The sequence below is a fragment of the Acanthochromis polyacanthus genome, chromosome 12 (assembly GCF_021347895.1).
Source record: "Acanthochromis polyacanthus isolate Apoly-LR-REF ecotype Palm Island chromosome 12, KAUST_Apoly_ChrSc, whole genome shotgun sequence".
Taxonomy (NCBI): Eukaryota; Metazoa; Chordata; class Actinopteri; family Pomacentridae; genus Acanthochromis; species Acanthochromis polyacanthus.
This window is the reverse complement of record NC_067124.1, coordinates 20,912,893-20,931,979: the sequence shown is the minus strand read 5'-3', so window position 1 is coordinate 20,931,979 and position 19,087 is coordinate 20,912,893. Positions and strand designations below refer to the sequence as shown.

At 40.5% G+C, this 19,087-nt stretch overlaps 1 protein-coding gene and 1 long non-coding RNA gene across 2 annotated transcripts; one reads left to right on the top strand and one right to left on the bottom strand.

Annotated features, from left to right (window-relative positions):
• Nucleotides 1–279: 279 nt before the first annotated feature.
• eva1ba (eva-1 homolog Ba (C. elegans)) lies at nucleotides 280–17,243 on the bottom strand. Its single transcript, XM_022189303.2, has 4 exons — nucleotides 16,935–17,243; nucleotides 6,465–6,636; nucleotides 4,916–5,010; nucleotides 280–4,808 (listed from the first exon to the last, which is right to left on the bottom strand). The coding sequence occupies exons 3-4, from the start codon at nucleotides 4,980–4,982 to the stop codon at nucleotides 4,384–4,386; spliced, it is 492 nt and encodes a 163-aa protein (XP_022044995.1). The 5' UTR covers nucleotides 4,983–5,010; nucleotides 6,465–6,636; nucleotides 16,935–17,243; the 3' UTR covers nucleotides 280–4,383.
• LOC127536566 (uncharacterized) lies at nucleotides 10,863–13,945 on the top strand. Its single transcript, XR_007945603.1, has 3 exons — nucleotides 10,863–11,092; nucleotides 11,371–11,395; nucleotides 11,511–13,945. It is a non-coding gene; the product is annotated as an uncharacterized LOC127536566 (long non-coding RNA).
• Nucleotides 17,244–19,087: the final 1,844 nt, after the last annotated feature.

The window sequence follows — 19,087 nt, the reverse complement described above, 5'->3', positions numbered from 1 at the left end:
TCTTTTCCAGAATCAGCCAAAGAACCACAAATGACAGTCTGTATTATGTTAAACTATATGGAAATCTTTCCCACGCTGTGTTGTGGTTCAGATTTATGACTCCCCAAACTGGATTCCCCTCATGTTGCTGTTCACTTAGTTTCATTGATGTATTGTTTCATAACTGCATAATTACCATATGGATAAAACTACACGTGTCTTGATTATGTTGAGCAAAATGAAGAGGACCCTATTTAAAACACTGAATCATGGGTCAAGTAAAACACAATTTGAGTCCTGTGATTTTCAAGTAGACACCATTTATAAGAGGTTCATTCAAATGTAATTACACAGCTACTTCAAAGAATCCACACCATCAACGCCACCCGATTTCTGAAAGCCCATGGCCACATCAGAGACTTTTCCAAGACCTCAACAGAGAAGACGCCATATGAAAACAGAGTGGGCCCCAAGGCGAACCTGAGACCCTTCCACTGCTTTAGCACAGTTCGTACTTTGAGGACGACACTAGCAGAAGTTCATCATCTACCTCCCTCTCAAAACAAGACCGAGATGCAATTCTACACCGACCCCACAGCACAAGGACGTAAGATTGCTGTTTCTGGCTCCGGGATGGCCAGTAGAAAGAATGTTGACACATGGCACTGATGAGTGTTTAGTACATTTTCCCATTTGTATGGCTTCACTGCTGTGCCAAGAATTCATACTTCCATTTCTTGTAAATCACCAAACCTCTGAAGATTGACTTGTGAAAATGTCCAGTACAAACATTCGCCCCATGTGGGCAGTTCATCAATGTTCTGTAAGTGTTTTTTGGCAGTCGTACAAGATTTCATCCAGCCAACTTACGTGGAACAGATTTATTACGTGAATACAGAGCTGATATTGGCCATCTAAGCTCTGTGACCTTGATGTTTCCTGCAAGCAAGCTCAAAACAGCAGAGTTTTGGGAGCGATGATGACACACTCCTCCCAAAACCACATTAGAGAGTCTGACTCTAGTCATTATGTGGAATCTGCTATGTGCAGGCTATTACCCTGAAAGGCACCACAGACAACGATGGGCATACACTGTCTGCTGAGCACCTTCTTTGTGTCTGGTTCCTGTGTGGCCATTCCTTGACGAATTAGAGAATATGCAATCTAGCAGAAGATGACTGTCTTTGCATGGACAGAAGGTTTACAGCTGGCCAATGATGAAAACAGAGCATGGAAGAAGGAGCAGCAGCACAAACGTATAAGAAAATGCTGAAGAAAGAAAAGAGCAAACCAAACTATCATTGTTTTGAGTTTAAATATTTCTCAAAGGTAGGAAGGAGAATGTGAAAACTGCTCTCTACCTCTGACTAAATGATGCTGAGTTTCCAGTAAAGTCAATATTGCAGGGAAGTAATTAAATTAATGAGCTGTGGTCATTGACATGTTTACATCCCAGTATACGACATTACCCCACTACTGACCCAGGTTTGCAGTGAGTCATGGGGAGCCCTTGAAAATCGGGAACAAAGCAAACAGCGATGTGGATTCATTCCATAATGCCACAATCATCATGTTTCACTGTGAAAAGCATGGAAGTATCATAATGTACACAACAAACAATTGAAAGAAAACTGGGTTAATCCACTGCGGCAAAGCTTTTTGCAGTTATTTGCTATTAAGTCAAATCCACATGCGGTTCAGAGATCAGCAGAAAAAGGGAGCAGCATTATATAGGAGGAGAAATTAGAAGCATGCATTATAGAAAGTGAGTAGGAGCAAAGTTTAGAAGCAAGGAAGCACCATACCTAGGCTGTAGTTATGTAAGAGATAGATATAACCATGGTGTCATCTGTTGGCTGAGGCCTTAGGTTTGGATTTTGGCTGTAGCCATCTTGGTCATCTGATACAAAACAAGAACTCTAAAACATGCTCTGGTTTTATTTTTATTATACTCTGAGACCATAATTCACAAGCATTCTGTATCCAATAAGACTGGAAAGTGTTTCTGACTAACTCATGAGAAAATATTCACTGAAGGGGTCAAGTAGGGTGATTTTCTCATGGACTTCATAGACATTCTGACTTCTTTTGCAACCAGAAAAGTCACCTCCTGCTGACCATTAGAAGGAATGCAGATTTTAGGCACTTCCGGACTTCACTTTTTTGACCAAAATCTCACATCCATCTTTTACAGACAGTATTAAAGCAGGAACTGACATGCAGCATTTTCAGTGTCAGCCTCATACGAGCAGAAAATTAGCAGTTAACATTATAAAGAAGTAGATATTAACAGCAGGCACATCATATTAGCACCATAAAAGCAAAAAATTTGAAATCAGCATTGAATGCATCAACAGCATAAGAGTGGAAAATTGGTGGTTAGCATAGTAGAAGAGCAGATATTAGCAGCAAGCACCATATTAGCATGATAAAAGCAGAAATTAGAAGCTTGCATTTACAGTATTAATAGCACAAGGGTTATAAATTAGCAGTTTGAATTATAAAGGCACAGTTACTAGCAGCAGATATTAGTGCCATTAGGACAGAAAGAAGCAACCGGCATCACAGAATCAACAGTTTAAGAGTGGGGAATTTGCAGTTAGCAGATGTCAAGAAAGGGCAAGGACATATTAAAAACACTGTAGCCGCACTAGCTGTCTTGTGTAATACCTTGAGCAGTGCTTGAATGATAATGCTAGCAAGGCAACATGCTCTCAGCAACAGCAGTTAACATCCTAAAGTCAATGTTTCGTTATGAATATCAACTTAGTTTAGCGTTTCAGCATGCTAACACTGACTAAACACAGAGGATGATGGGAATGTCGTCAGTTTTGTAGATATTAGATCACAAATTCATGGAAGGACCTGATGCCTGCCAAAAAAAGCAGAAATGCTCGGCATTATAGTGCCTAAAAGTTGTGGAAAAAATATTGCATATCCCATAACACCTAGGAAGAAAGGATTTCTTTCAACAAGTTCTCAGAAAGAAAGTGTCTATGGCTAACTGCTGTCAACAAGCACTTCAGAGACGGCAGCAGATCCCAAGTTGTTAACAGCAGGTGAAGAAAAATTTCCGGCCTGCAGATACATGACGTGACAAACAACTGAAGGGAATGACACCAGCAGCGAAAATAAGTAACAAATATGAATGTTGAAACAATTAAACCAACCTTTAATAACATGACTTGGACTTCTAGCTGGCAGGTTATTGTAGGAAATGCAGAAAAGGAAGTCCAGGCTGCAGTTGTGATAGCAGGTGTTCACAATTTAGAGACAACCTTCACACAAAGGTGCGCTTGATATAGGATACAGCTGGTGACTTGTCTGCTATCTTTAAGTCCTTCTTCAATTTGAAGTTTTTAGAGACAATGAGGTCATTTCTGTCTGACTCGTCCTGTTTGTTATCAGAACATCTTACCGAACCTAATGTCTGACTCAACCAGGCTTGTAAAAACATAAACTGTCCCAAGACTTTATTTGGAGTTCCCAGACATTTATTAGAAAACTGTATTTCTTTAACCTTTTAGCCTGTCGAGATGCACATGAAGATACACCGAGAATTAACAAACAACAGACTCTGTCCTTGCCATTAATCAAAACGGAAAAATGAGATATTCTTTCTTTATTTTTTTAATCTTAATTGTAAATCTAATGGCCCAAAGGTACGGAGAGGCTGCTGCATGTTCGTTCACCATTATGAAGAGAAACAACAGTAAGTTATTTCAGCTTAATATTTTAATTCTGCCATTTCCTTTGGTGGAATTATCCCTGAAAACATAAAAAACATAGGCATGGATATAATGTGCTCATAAATTAAGGAAACCAGATTGAACTGTTTTACATGATACTTTGTGTGTATAGGTATCTGACTCCCCTGTTTGATATGAGCATGAAATTTTCTTTTAACTCTTTGAGGTGATTTCTCGAGCTGTTTTGAATCTCCCCCACAACGTCATCAGTGGGAAGTGTTTTCACTGCAAACAAGTAATCATCATTGCAACAAACAGTACACTATGATAATTAATGCTTTCATTTTTCAGTTGTTACATACACAAACCTTGTGTTCATTTCTGCCATTAAGCACCATATTTTAACAGACTGATGGATTTCAAGGGTCCATCGGCTCCAGATTCATACCACATCTTTTCCATAATGATTAACCAGTCTCTAAGACATCTCTTGGTTTAATTTCATGTGGTCAGTTTGAAATTGCTACATAAGAAGTGCAATGTCTCATTGTCCAGCTCTGTCAGAGCCAAGTAAATAAAATGTGCCACCATCACTGCTTTATCGTTTCATAAGTCACTGTTTATCTAACGCAGGATCTCAGGCTTCAGGGACACACCCAAAAGTCTACATTTCTCTATCACAGAGTTCAGTGTTTCCCTTGTAGCCTCGTGTAGCTTAGTAGTAATGCACTCTTCCAATAGTCCCCGTTCCCGTCCCCAGGATATCAGGCTGGCCATTCCTCCAGATTTCACGGATGATTCGTTCCCTCTCCTCCAGCCGCTGTGCACGTTCAAGCTCCTCAGCGGAAGTAAATACGTTCACGCTCAGTGTCCCATCTGACTGGGTGGTATGATTACCAACAGGGATTTCTGTGCTGGGCAAAGGGACCGGTGCCTCCACATCGTCCGCTTCTTCGTCTTCATCGTCCTCACTCTCCTCGTCCTCCTCACTGATGTCCTTTAAGTGTTTTTTCTCGGGCGTGGAGGGAGTGACGCTGGTCCGTGGCTTACAAGAGATGCGGATTACCAGGAGGCAGAGTGTCAGCACCAGGCCGAAGCAGACTCCCAGCACAAAGTAAAGACCGAAGCTCTCTGGATTTGCTATGGGAAGGACACAAAAAAAGACAATCGGTTGGTTAAATATTGCATGATAAAGATGCTTTTTGACATTCTGAACACAAGTTGTGAATTGCTGCAGTGTGACTTACCTTTGATGTGTGCATATGCAGCTATGGTGTTGCTCAGGAGGTCCATTTCTTTTTTCTTTACATCCATGGTGATCTCAACCTTACCTTTTTCACACCTAAAAAACAGCAAACACATGGCACACCAAATTACATTTCACTTTGGTGTCTAGTATAACTGGGTATCCAATTAATGCTCCTCCAGCTGCTGAAAGTCTTCTAAATAACTCCCAAACTCCTGTCCTCCAGAGCTACTTTCTATGCAGCACTTGGATGTCAAACCCACCGGATCACACCATTTCTTCTTGTGCCTCTGGGTGTGTGGGATGAGGCCTCCAAGTCTCCAACAAAAGCTCCTCTGTGTCCCTCTAAGTGTTGGCTTCATCTGGGATGCTCATAATGCATTTGGCACATGGCACTTTGCCTCTGTCATTCTCTCTGAACCATGACAGCCTTCCATAAATGAGGTCAAGAGTCAATTTTCCAAGTAGCCACAAAGGACTCCTTCCTGTCAGATGGGACTCCCAGATCAATTTGTGAAGCTCAGTGGAAAAAGCAGACTTACTTGTATTGTTTAGACGTTGTGTCCCTAACATTTTAGCAGTCCTTCCTCTTGGTATTCTCTCAGTCTGATGAACTCTATTGTGTTTGTATCTAACCATACTGTGTGTAGTCATGGCTCCTAACACTCCCAAGGAAGTCTTTCTTACAATAAAACCAGTGGAGCCAAGAACAGTTCAGGTTCATTCTCTTCTGCAGTCTGTTTTCAGTAATTACTGCTCTCTTGTCCCCGCTCTAACCTTCATACAACATCCTCACTCTGTAGCTTTTGTCTGCAGGAGAAGCAAAGCTGTTTCTCATCTTAAAGAAAGCATTTATTGGATTCGCCTGCATTGGACACCATACCTCGGTCATGTTGTGCTGCTGTGTCTTTTCTCATTTTCTTCATTAACCTTTCCAGCTCCCTTCCTCCCTCTCTTTTCCTGCTGACTGTACTCTTTTTTTTTTTTTCAATTTTGCCAACTATTTCCACATCCTCTGCTTGATAACATCATGGTGTTGCACCACGAGACACTTGAGTGTTGATGGCAAAGAAGGCCTTTTATTCTTACAACTAATGCTAGGAATATTTGTCTTCAACATTTGCTTTGTGTTGTACCCGCCTGTGGAGAAAAACATTCTGTTGGTGTGAAATGATGACGAACTTTGATCACTCCCACTCTAACCTGCACTCACAGTTCTCTAAGTCAAACCACATGTCACTATGGCTGTTCACGGATCATATGGATGTCCTCAAATTGTGCAAACCACATGTTTACGTTTGCATTTACTTCTAAATTGCACCCACTGATAACCTCAACGCCCGATCTCTGATGATGTGACTACCTCAGTGATTTATGTAGCATTTGTGCTTATTTGTTGATGTAGCTTTTAGTAAAATTCAAGCATAAAACCACACATGTGTAAACCATCTGTAATGTGGCCCTCTAATGAACTTTTAAACACAGCAAACATTCTCCCGTAAAAGCAGAAGAAAGCAGAAAGTGGAGTACAGATGAAGAATAAAACTTACCACAAAATGAAACGACGAGGCAAGTCCTCAATCCCAGCTCATATTGTTATGTGAAGTTGAAGAACAGATGCAAAATGATCGCGCTCCTCTCTCTCTCTCTCTCCTCTCCCCTTGCTGTTGGATTAAGGCCTGTGATCTTTGGTCCTCAGGCTAAACAGTTCATTTGGCCACCCTGAGACAAGAGCAAACACACACACAGACTCAGAAACACACATACAGACGTCAAGCTACATTAGATCCAAACTCACTGCGGCATTTGCAATGCAAACAACGACAGGCCTATTGCAGGATACACGGTCCAGCAAGAGACTAGAGGCAGGCTTTTCAGTTTTTAGTGGTTCAGCTGTACCCACACAGGGTGAAATGCACAGAGACTGCAAAACTACAGGGACGTCGAGGCTATAGTATATTGCAGTTTGAAAAAGCAAAGCAAAGAATATATTTATAGTTACTTTTGTTCTGCCGGGAGCATGATATTTTGATCATGCTTTTAACTGCAGGGATGTAGGGGAAATACAAAAGCTTGTAAATTAAAAAAAGGAGAAAACAGCCAGAAGCTATAGAGAATGTGGAAATACTTCATGTTGTATTTTATGTTGGAAAAGGGAGGGATCCAGTATGTTACATGTGACAGTGATTAAATCCTCACATTTTGCCTTGTGTTGGCTGAAAAGTTGATTGAATTGGTTCAAATCTGACGAGAAGAAAGAAAGTAAAGAGACTTTAGGAGAAACTGAATGACAAGGACAAGGAACAATATTTGAACAAACTAAGCATGGCAAGGTCAAGCAGCATAGATTCATATGACCTGGCCTTGATTACAGAACCCGATGCACTACCTCCACATAATAGAATACTGGAAATTTTTGTCGTCTAACTTTTGGACTGAGTGCAAACGCTGCATGAGGTTAAAAGTTACAAATGCAAACAAGCTCAGAAGAGTTTTGCAATGACTCAGTGTGAGATCTGCCATTTCACAAGCAGGCAAATTGTGAGAGAACAGTCACACTATCAAAGGTAAAGTGGCACCAAGATTAGAACAGATGAGTTAACCTAACAAAATACCAAACTTAGTAGACAACAACAAGGCAGAGAAGATTTCAAAATAGAAACAAAAGACACAAAGGGGAAATTTCTGTCTCTAGCAGCTGAAACAACAACAATCTCCCTAAAATGTCACCGCAGCTCCAAAATCTCTTTCCTATACGTAACAAAAATACCCCTATAACTCGCTTTGAGTTAGAGCTGTACGCGCTGGGTCGAGACTTCATTCAATGCTGTGAAAAATGCTGAGCTGGGAAGTTTTCTGACTTGTACCCCTGTTTAGGAAAAAGCTCCTCTGCCAGCTGCAGTTGGTTTAGCAGAGCCTCTGTGCTTTCCAGGGCAGATTTTGATCTTGCTGACTCTTGGCAGATCCTATGTACTCTACACAGTGCCTGACTGAGATAACGCTCGGGGGCTAAGTGACAGACCAGTTACCATGGCGACATGCTTCCCAGGCCACCCCCTTACAGGAGAGAAACGATGGGTCTTTTGTTTTTGCTCCCCACGGTACAGATGGACTTATGCACTGTCTTCCAGGCAAGCCTCTTCCCATTTTTTAAAAATAATTAATGAACAAGATCATCTCCTCCCTCCTGCAGAGTCTAATCCCGCTTCACTAATGGAATCTATTCATCATCTTTCAAGCTGAGCAGAAGAACGGGGGCTTTCAGTGAGATATTTTGTTTTTGTCTCAGGGGTAATAAAGTGAACGGCTCAAATGACTACAGTCACTCGTCAAGCCAAGGTCAAAGAAAAATGATTGGACACCTACAGTACAGTAACTTCCCTCTTTTCACGCTGGAATGCAGCAAACCTGAGTTTCACGACCCGGGCATCTGTTGCTGGTGGTTAATGACAACTGGAGACCTGTTTAAAGCCTATCTAAACACTAATTATCCTGCCCTGTTGTTTTGTTGTGCTTTTGTTTTACCCAAACAAGGAAATTATTAACAGACCTGCTGCTTCCCATCAACAGTATCCCATGACTCAACTTTTGGTCATGTTCTCCAAGTGATCCGGTTTGCTTTTCCATGGCAGACCTTGACTTTGCCTTGAAAATGAAACCTTCATTATAACTAAAAGTCATGCATTAGCGATTTGATGTATCATTTTGTTCCATCATGTTTTACTCAAAACAAAAGTTGCATTATTAACTATCTGGTAAATAGTATGAATGAAAACAACAGTAATCCTCAAATTACGCCTGCTGACATGATCACATATTGACACTACACATAAAGTTAATTAATAAAAGCAGCTAAAACCAATCTAAACAACTAGTCAATATGCACATGGTGGCAAAAATTAAATACAAAAATAAGTACAGCTGTATACTTTTCTCACGCCAAGTTGGCCACAATTTATTTATTTTTTTACCATCTCATGAGAGGGGCTCCGTAGTACGGGCAGGTGAAGCCTTTGCACCAATTGCTGTGTGATGGAACTAAAAAAATCTGAAAAAAATCGAGATGCCATGTGGTGTTTTTGTGTGGAAGACCAACATAAATCGCACCTATAAACATATAATTCCAATGTAATTCTGTGGGGCAAAGTGTTCTATGACTTTTCTGTCACACGATATTGTGTCAGTTACAAAAAAAAATGTTCATATATTGTGACTGGAAAGCATGGAACTAAAAAACATGCGAACTGAAACAAAATTTTCCAATGGCTTAGCCACACATGCAGCAGCACGTGCCTCTGTGCCACACCTGAGTTAATGTGACGTCAATGTTTTGGTCCTATTTTTTGTCCCTCCCAGTTTATCATTTGCTTTTTCCTGGCCTCGTTTCCTCAAGTCAAGCTCCGGCATCCCCTTCCTGAGTTGTTTGCATGCCACTGACGATCACTGAAACCAGTCTGCATGTTTATCTTTATATTTTAATAAAATAAAACACAAAATAAGCCCAGTACCAAATGATACAGGCTGCAACAAGTTCACATATTTTCTTCCCAAAATGTGTCTGTCAGCAATAAGTTATTCATTCCAGGTCACAGCAAAGGCCAGCATAAACACAATGTGGCATGGTGTGGTGGCCTAAGAAGAGGTCAAGCACTATTTCTGACTGGCTATTGTTTGTTTTGGTTTACATGGAAGAGCTGAGTGGAGGAAAAACTCCAAACTACCATGAAGTGTGATATTTTTGCTCTCATCCACTTTGAGATAACCACAATTGCTCTTCCTTCCCTCAAGGTTTTAGACAAACAACATCCAGGTCAAGCCTTCCCTCAGCATCACCGCTATTGTCTAAGATAAGGATGTTAAGAGAGGATGACTGAGTGCTCTATTGTGAACACATTACAGCTTGGTGATTTATCAGCTCTGAACAGGGGCAGACCTCCAAAGCAAAAGTTTGTCACAGAATAGAAGCACTTCTCCCCAGATACTTAACCAATAATGCTTGTTTCATAAACTGTCCGACCACAATCCTCTTCCACAATGAAGAAATCAAAGTCACAACCCTTCAGTGGAATTTATGCACAAAGTCAAGCCACACTTGATTTATATACAGAACATAAAAAGGTCAGATTACACAAGGGAGTCAGTCTGTGTTATTTCCTCATTGTAATGACACACGCCGAACCGCAGAGGGAAAGAAATATTTTTAATACCTCAAATTTCTGTGCAGCAGCAACAATTCCTGGCACAACAGACAGTGTTTCTGTGGTTTGACTGGGACCAAACTTCACAGAATGAAAAGAGCCCGATTTAGATTTAATCACATTTCATTGTTTTTAAACCCAAGTCCGCACTCAGCCTCTCTTTAGTGAGCGAGATCACAGAAGCTGCCGCATGGATTTATAGCATCTCACTATTGTCTTTTCTCTTGATTATGTTCAAAGTTTCTGCTCTGACGCAGTGACTGCTACTGAAAAAAATCAGCCTGAAGTTAATGATGCTTAGCATCAAACACACCAATCTGGGCAATTTATTCACTATTTTCAGCTTGCAAACCGCATTCTAAAACTCCTCAAGTTCCCCTTAGATAAATATACTGAATCAGAACTTGGTCTTGGCTCTGCTATTCTCTTACTCATTAAACATAGAAATAGAATGTTAACAGCTACCTACGAACTGCCAAAGAATCTGAAACACTATCACAAAAATATCTGCTGGATGTCTTTACAAGCCGTTTATCACTCACCTGTATTCAAGCCAGAGAGTAGTCTCCAAGCACTAAAACTTAATGGAACCTCAAGTTCTCTCCAACACAGCAGAGGTAAAGGCGATTACTTTCCACTTGGTAAACAGAAACATTGTCCAAACCGCAATCTCTGTGTACAATGTCTGCAAAAGCATTCATGAAAGTCCACAAAATGAAGGTTATTGCTCATGGAAGCCCTTCTGAGTTTTCTTTACATTCAGGAAGGGTGCAGAGGGCTGGATTTCTGGAGAAAGTACGAACGCATTTCTTCCTTAGTTCCTCTTAACATCAAGAACTTGAGTTTCAAGCTGTGCTAAATGTTAGTTCTATGTCTCCCTTGTCAAGGCTGGCCAGCTTATCTGACTGAGAGGAAGGTTGTTGCATTTGGAAACAGGACGTGCAGATGTTTGCCATCAGGACAAAGGCATAAAGCACCAGGTGAGGTTGGCCCCTTGAAAGAGCAGGGTCATAGAGTTTTTTGTAAATATTTTGGTTTTGTCTTGGATCAGTCTCACAATATATCACGAAGAATATGATAAAGTAGGATAAGGTTGGAAAACTCGCCATAAACCATGTAAAGAAACAATGGTGACTAGTGAATACAACACAATGTCTGTAATGTGAAAGTTCTTGGTTTGATTCTTGCTTTTTGTCACATGGACTACCAATATCACTCATCCTTTTCATTTTCTATCTTCCTCTCTACTACGACCTAGCAGACGCAGTAAGGAGGGAATAAAGGTAAGAATGGACACGTGGATGAAGCTAACAGTACTACTCTGGTTCGATTTCTTTCCACTGTTATGCAGAACTTGATCCTAATTTCAGTGCACTCCTCCCCTTTCTTCAACTAAAGGTTGAAAAGGTGATGCAGGGGGATTGCTGCCTCTTCAAATGCCTGGGGAGAACTGGAGACTTCATTCTTGACTAATAAAGCAGCTGAAAATCAAGATCCACACTTTTATTTCCTGGACGTTCCAATCATACGCACTGTATCACATTGCAGATAAAGTTTGCTCACTTGCCACAGGCCTGAAGAATATCAGACTTTCCATGATTCTGAGCACCTCTGGGACTTCAAACCACATTTGCAGATGAATACTGCGTGATGCTGTCCAAAGCAAGTGAGAGGTCCTTGAGTGCGGATTGCCTCATCGGCTTCTGTTTCCAATATCATCGATAAACTTACAGCCCCAACTGTTACTCATAAAAAAGAGAAACCCAAGAGATGCTCAGAATGTTGAAAAGTTTTATTTTCTGCAGTTTCATGAGGGCTGAGAAGGCTACATCTGCTGTGTGATATGATCAAAAGCTCCAGGACAATATCATGACCAGACTTTAAGAGGATTGTTTCGCAAACACCTAAAAGCAGCTTTTCATCACTTTCACAGTTCGAATAGTGCTTTTGAGAGTGCACACGTTTGTATTTATTTAAGTAGAGTTTGACATCAAATCATCTCATTGTGAAAAACCCCACCCACCTAACACTTGGTCGGTAAAAGCAAACACATTTTGAATCGTACTTGACCCTAGTCTGCAAAACAGTGTGCTGCCAGCTGAAAAGGCAAACAGCACCAGTGAATGTAAAGATCAAACTTGCCTGACTTTTATTAGGTTTCCTCTTGAGTGGGTCTTAGCTGGAAATACACTTAGATCTAAATGTGTGATATTTGTGCTGCACTCTAACTTTGACATTTTTGTTCCATTAGACGATTCATTTCTATCCAAACTCCTTGAATGCAGTTAAGTGTTTGATATGACGCTGAAAGAGAGCTTTGTTTTTTTTTCATGTGTTGATGTATTTGGCTTTAGGCATGTACTGAGACATAGACTCAATGAACAACAGCTTTTCTTTCAAGGGCAAAAACTTCTCCAGGAGTGAACACAGAATAAACTCACTCAGACTGTTGGCCAGTTATTACGTGACTCTAGACATTTTACTGTAGATTCATCATGACCCAGGGTGGCAATGTGATGCCAGCCTGGCTTAGAGCAAAGAATATTTACCTCAGTGAATCCCTTTGTATGCTTGTGTCATAAAAAGTGAACCACAGTGAACTGCTTGTCCTGTGAAGACCATGTTTTGTGGGTTATGGCAGGTAATGGGAGGGTAATAGAAATGCTGGGCAGAGCTAGAGGTTAGGGCAAGTGGGTAATAGCACCCAGATGTGTTCCTGATGTGAGGCAACAGTCAGAATGCTTTGCTATGTAAATTAAGAGAAGATATCCCATTTTCCATCTTTATACTGATGTTATCTAGGTACGAGTCAAGCAAATCAAGCTCGTGGCTTAGGCCAGATTGGAACCCCAGCTCTGTGTTTGTTGACAAGGTTTATTTGTATTTGCACGTGTGTGTAGAGTATTTTCCTGTGTGTTGACAGCTACTAGCTTGTACATGTTAAAATTGATTCATATGAGCATTCCTCTCTGACTTTCTAAAGCGCAGAGTTTTTAGATCATCCTTAATCCAAAGCTCTAAAAATAGACCCATGATCTCACTCTTTTCATCGATCTGGGCCACAATCCAGCCGAACACCAACACCACATACTGTATCAATTACATGGACCCTACGGATTAGTCAGTGACACAAAACACATGTTTTCCCTTTCCATGATTGGGTCTGTAGAACTCTCTGTACTACCTATGAACATGGTGCAGTTCCATTAGATCTAGGAAGTCCAAAAGTGTTGTGATAGCGCTGCACTTGTGTGGAGAAAGTCCTGGCAGTATGGATATTTAAGAGACTCTGAGTCAGTATCTTCTGCTGACCTTTAGAAGCAACCAGTAGTAATTAAAAAAAAAAAAAAACATCATCAGCATTGTCATCTGCCGTGGTGCCTGTTGAATCACAATGGAATCGTATTGTTACAGCAGGGATGACACGGTGAACTCCTCAAACCACAGGCCATGTAGAAATCTCTAAAAAAAGGTCATGTCTCACTCTAGAAGATACTCTTGAATTAATGCTTTGGCTTGTGTTGGCTATGAACTTGCCTGGAGGATTGGAGAGGTTTTGGACAAAAACGTGACCAAGAAGAAATCTCAGCATTGTTTTGGCATATGTGCTCATCTTATAGGACATCAAAAAATTATAAAAGTGCTCAGTCTTTCCTTATTGTTCACTGCTTTATACTGCCTCCATATTGTGATTAAGTAGTGCTGGATCAACTACCTTTCACTAATACTGTTTTGAACAACAGCTGCACCAAAATACATGGGGTGCCAAAGAGTTGAAACAAAACTGGTTCACTACTTACATGCATTAAATACATTTTATGTGTGTTTCAGTACCTGTTTGTCCCTCTTTTGTGTGTGTGTGTCCAGCTGGATGTATGGCGCTGCATGTGTGTATCGAAGATAGGAGTGTAAGCCAAAGCAAACCCACTGGACTTAACATGTCAAACATCCGCTGAAAGTTAAACAGGGGAGTGTCTAAACCAGAGAAGCTTCTAAGAGAAAGCAATAAACCCTGAGTCCTGTAAGGCATCACCAGCTGATGGAAGCTTTGCTAAACACGGTTTTCTCAGACACCTCATTCATCAAACTTCTATTTCTCAGGGCTCTAGCATATCTTTTTGGTTACTTGATGTCAGTGAAGTTAGATCTCCAATGAGAAGATCATAACTTCTTGTCATTTATATAATCACATTGTCATTTTTCATGTTTTAATGACTGTTAACAGGCCCATGCCACTGATAAAGAGAACCACTGTAAACAACGCTGTAAGCAGTCCTTTCACTGTCCGTGAAAAGTCATCAAGGCAAGACCTCCTGTTGCATGATGGGTGATGGTGCAATGAGTTGTATTTTCTGTAGAGCAAATACAGAATTGAAATATGTTCACGCCAGGTGCATTACTGGAATTGGAATTGTTTAATGGTCCGGCAATGTGGCCCTTGTCAGCAAATACAGTGTGTCACAGTGTGTCTTTGATTTGTTTGTCAGCTCAAAATACTTTTGGTTCTTCTTTTTTTGCCATAACTGTACAACCCTTTGTTTTAGGGTTGTTCTAAATAGCCCGTTTTGCTTTAAAAAAAAATTAAAAATTAAACAATGAGCTACTACTGTTCCTGCCTCCTTCAGAAAGAACACACTGTCAGCAGCTGTCAGCCATCAACACCATAAAACACAATGAAAGTGGATTTTCGCTACATGGGAGATCTAATGAATCATCTATAATCCCCAAAAATATTTTAGTTGGAAAACAACAGATAGGAGGAGTAACAGTAAACCATTGGCAGTAATAACTACATGTGGGAAGTCTGGTGTTTGACTAGATCGCTTTGTTTAAGGCCTTCGTGTGTAGCTGGAGAGAACTGCTGATGATCATCTGATCTGGTGTGACGTCATGTCAGAGTGTAAATATGCCCAGTGAGACCATTATCACGGCATTTCATCTTCTCATGAATGAAATATTTGAGTGTTTTTGTGGGAAATTAGTTGCATGTTATGTGCGTACAGTACATCCAAACCTTGTCATCATGAGGCAACCAACCGAAGATACTTAATGGATGAAATCGAATGTGAAATTTATGTAAAAAGATGCACAAGACATCTATAATATCTCCTTTTGATGGCACATTCACTCATTAAAGGAGAAAAAGGGCAAAGGTGAGACTCCATAAAAGCTTCTCAATGTAAACACCGTAAGGATTTAATTAAGAGCTGAAACAACACAAGATGATTTTAAAAACCTGAAGGCTGCTTTCAAAATAGAAATGGACTAACCAAAGCTGGTAAATCAGCCAAATTCATGTTTATGTTTAGTTGTTCCAAGCTTTTTATGGCATTGTATCATCAGAGTGTTTTGCTCCTGTACAAAACACTCTCAAAATCTACATTTACTTGATTCCTTGCAAGGGTTTGTGTTTATCTCTTGTCTTTTTTCACTGTCTACATATGGTTCTTTTCTCTTGACTTTTTATGACTTTAAATGGGCTAAAACTTTCTGTATCTACCCCTACAGACAGATTGTTACCACTGGAGTTTAGACAAGCAATTCAAATCAGAGTCCGGCCTCTGACCTCTGGATAAATAGAGTAAGTTAACCACCATCCTCAGGACAGATAAGACAGGTCGACTGATAAGTGAATCAATGGGGTTTAGGTTAAAGGAAAGTCTGTTGGCTTGAACAGCCCAGAGAGGTCATAGAGAAGTCAACTCATCCCAGTCAGCCTTGAAGGGGTTATTTAGCTACTTTTCACACTCATCCTATGGAAGGTTATCTGATCGAGTAGAGGAGGCACAGCTAAAGTGCTGCCTGCCCACTCAGATAATATAAATTAAAGGAGACCCCAGAGAGCAACCCAACCCTGTCCAGCCCCCACCCATCACCTCCCTTCTCCCTCATTTCACTTTCTTTCTGATAAGAGGTGCTAACCACAAATGACCAGCGGCGAGAAAGAGTGAGAAAGAGAGAGAGAGGGAGAGAGAGTGAGAGAGAGAGAGAGAGAGGGTTATGGGAGCTGGAGCATGTGGTCAACTGCTGTTGAGTGCCAATGTTTCTATGAGCTTGTGTACAAAAAGGGAAAAGCTGTAAAAGAAATAGAGCCATGTGCACCATGTGTTCACTTTTAGTCCCTGCTTTTGAAACTCTGTGACATCTCTCATCTCCCTTATTGTTTGACATCTGCTCTTTCTGATCTCAAAAAGCGACAGGATGTTTGCTTTGATTGTAGCGAGGCGACAAGCAACTGATCACATCAAGGTTATAAAATAATGTGCAGCTGCACAGGAAAGCTGTACCCGGATTCTCTTGTGTTGTCTCAACTAGTGCTGCATCAGCTCTTCTTCTGCACCAGTTCATCTATTGCATTCTGAAAACACACACATGTAGCAGGACCCTGTTCGGATGGATGCAGGTATTCAGCTAACATGCATTCTTGCTGTAAGAAAAAAAGTCACCATCATGTATAAAACTTGTAATGAATGTTTTATGCTTTTGTTTTCCCATCTGATTCACTTCTGCTCTGCTTTTCCACCACAGTTTACGAAAGCAGAAACAATCACACAGGAGCTCATATTTCATGTTTAGTGAAAACTTACTACAGCTGCCGTGATGAAAACCAGATATCAAACTTTATAGCAGATGGACGTTTTCCCAAACACAAGCACCTCTAAACAAGCCTGCCAAACAAAAGTTTTAATGACCTGCGAAGCATTTAAACTTTAAACTCTATCTACTGCAGAAGAAGTTTGTCCACTGTGAGAGCCCAGTGTTTGTTGTGTATGGAGGTTTCTATGGTACTGGACATACAATGAAACAAACTGTCAAACTCACCAGTTAGGGATGAGAGAAAATGTCCCTCTGAGGCTGTTCAGTCCACACAGAAAGCTTGGGAAAAACTGCAAATCTTGGTCTTTTTCCCCTCCAAGAAAAGACACACACTCACACACACACACACACACACACACAGCATTACAAGCAGTCCTGACTGTTTCACTGTTGCCGCTGTGGTCAAGTCCTGAAGAGCGTGTGTGTCTGCCTGAGCGTGTGTGTTGCGACTCTGTGGAAGAGGTGGTAACTTCCTCTCAAAGTTGGAGTGAGTAACAGAGTTTTCTCTCTCCCAGCTCCAATCCACAAGAAGCAGGAAAAGCTGTCATACTATCCCTCGTTCAGAAGGGGAAAAAAAAAGAGGAACAGCCTAAAAAGGGCAAGCTCAAGGAAGAGGGGAGGGAGGAAAGCTGTGGTGTGTGTGTGTGTTGTATGTGGTGTGGTGTGGGTGTGGGTGTGGGGGGGCTTTCCCTCCGTTGTTAAGGAAAAGGGCAAAAAGGAACACAAGGAAAATTAGCTCAAGTTTTTCCGTGCGGCACAAGAAAGAAAACAGCCTCATCAAAAGATGCCATACTGTGCATGTATAGCTGATGTTTGGTTTTATACTTTTGCACTAACACGTCTAAATCTCTTACGTGCAGAAGGGAATAGCTTTGGGAAAATACATTTAGTTGCATTAAATGAGACTCTATGTGTTTATTTGATAAAATTGTCAGTTATATTCTCATATCTGTAAATATGAAGCTCATGCCAATAGTGTGTTTGCTTTGTGGAACCGAAAGACTGGAAACAAAGGAAACCGGCTAACCTGTGTAATTTTTTTCAAAAATACCAGTACTACTAAAGCTCACTAATAGCAGGTTATATCGTGCTTTAGTAATCTGTTTAAACATCAAAGCTTAAAAATGTCCAGTTGCAGTTTTACACTGAAGTATTTGCTGCATTTGGAACTTCTCTGTGTTTTTACGTAGAATATCTTTAGTTTGTGGACTTTGCAGTCCAACAACCCAACAAATCGGATTTTGCTACCTTTGGACAGAGCCAGGATTGTTGGTTCCACTTTTCACAGTGGGGATGTGCAATATTGGATTTTTTTTGCAAACATTCAATTTGCAGATATTTTCCAACTCATTCTGGTCAATTGCCAATGTCAATACAAATTTACTCACATATTTTTCCACCTAAATGCAGAGACCACCAGGGCTTTCCAGCAGCGGAAGCAACATATTATTAAGGAAGCACTTATCATGGCAGCTTATATGTAAAACCTTTCACATGTTAAACTTACCATTTCATATTTGCATTATGCATATTGCAAATAAAAGTGTGAAAACATTATCTCTCTGTCAGCGCTCATATTGTCTGAGGTTTTACGGCCTATATCAGGAAATAATGATGCCGATGCTAATATTGTCAAGAATCCCTAGCTCATAGTCTTAGCGTTTAGCTAAACTGTAGTTCAAAAGCTCACCATTACTGGGCACAAAAAAATGACATTAATCTTCTCATAGAACTCAAAACTTTTCTTTAAACATTGATCATTTGTCAAAAGTTTAAAGATCCTATTGAGTTATTGATTAAACATATAAAATTGATGATCATGTATCAAAGTTATATATTTATAATTCACAGACGCAATATTTTAGTGCTTTAAAATGGCATATATGTAACTCCACTGCTTCCTCTAGAATGTAAAGACCTAAGAAGCCCATCCACTCTACTCACCCTTTTGCTATTTGCTGCAAACCACACCTCACCCCACAAGTAGCCAGGATTGGTTTCTTTGGTTTGTTACACGTGAAGCCATGGCGGTCTGAATCCATGTTTGTGAAACTGTTACGCTGGAGTTTCAAGGCACAAATAACAACACCATATGGACATGCAAACAAGAAGAAAAAACAGCAACTGAATTTTCACCAGAGGGGCTCTTTAAAACTACATGTAATCCTAGTTCAGTTTTGTATAGTTCCATATTCAACATTCAACATCGTCTGTGCTTCATGTAACATAAGCTATTAATGTGATAAGTGGTGTAATAATGGGCTTATGCTGCCATGATGTTTACAATGCATTTAAGTTTGATGTTGCTTCACATTTTTCACTTTAATCTCAGAAATATTACATACATTAGCAACCTTGCTCTCCCAGGGCTACAGTGT

Bases quoted from the DNA above. Each gene is read 5' to 3' on its own strand.
- eva1ba (XM_022189303.2), bottom strand. From the start codon at position 4,982: ATGGATGTAAAGAAAAAAGAAATGGACCTCCTGAGCAACACCATAGCT. The intron at 4,809-4,915 runs GTAAGTCACACT...TCCTTCCCATAG, and splicing joins TGCATATGCACACATCAAAG to CAAATCCAGAGAGCTTCGGT.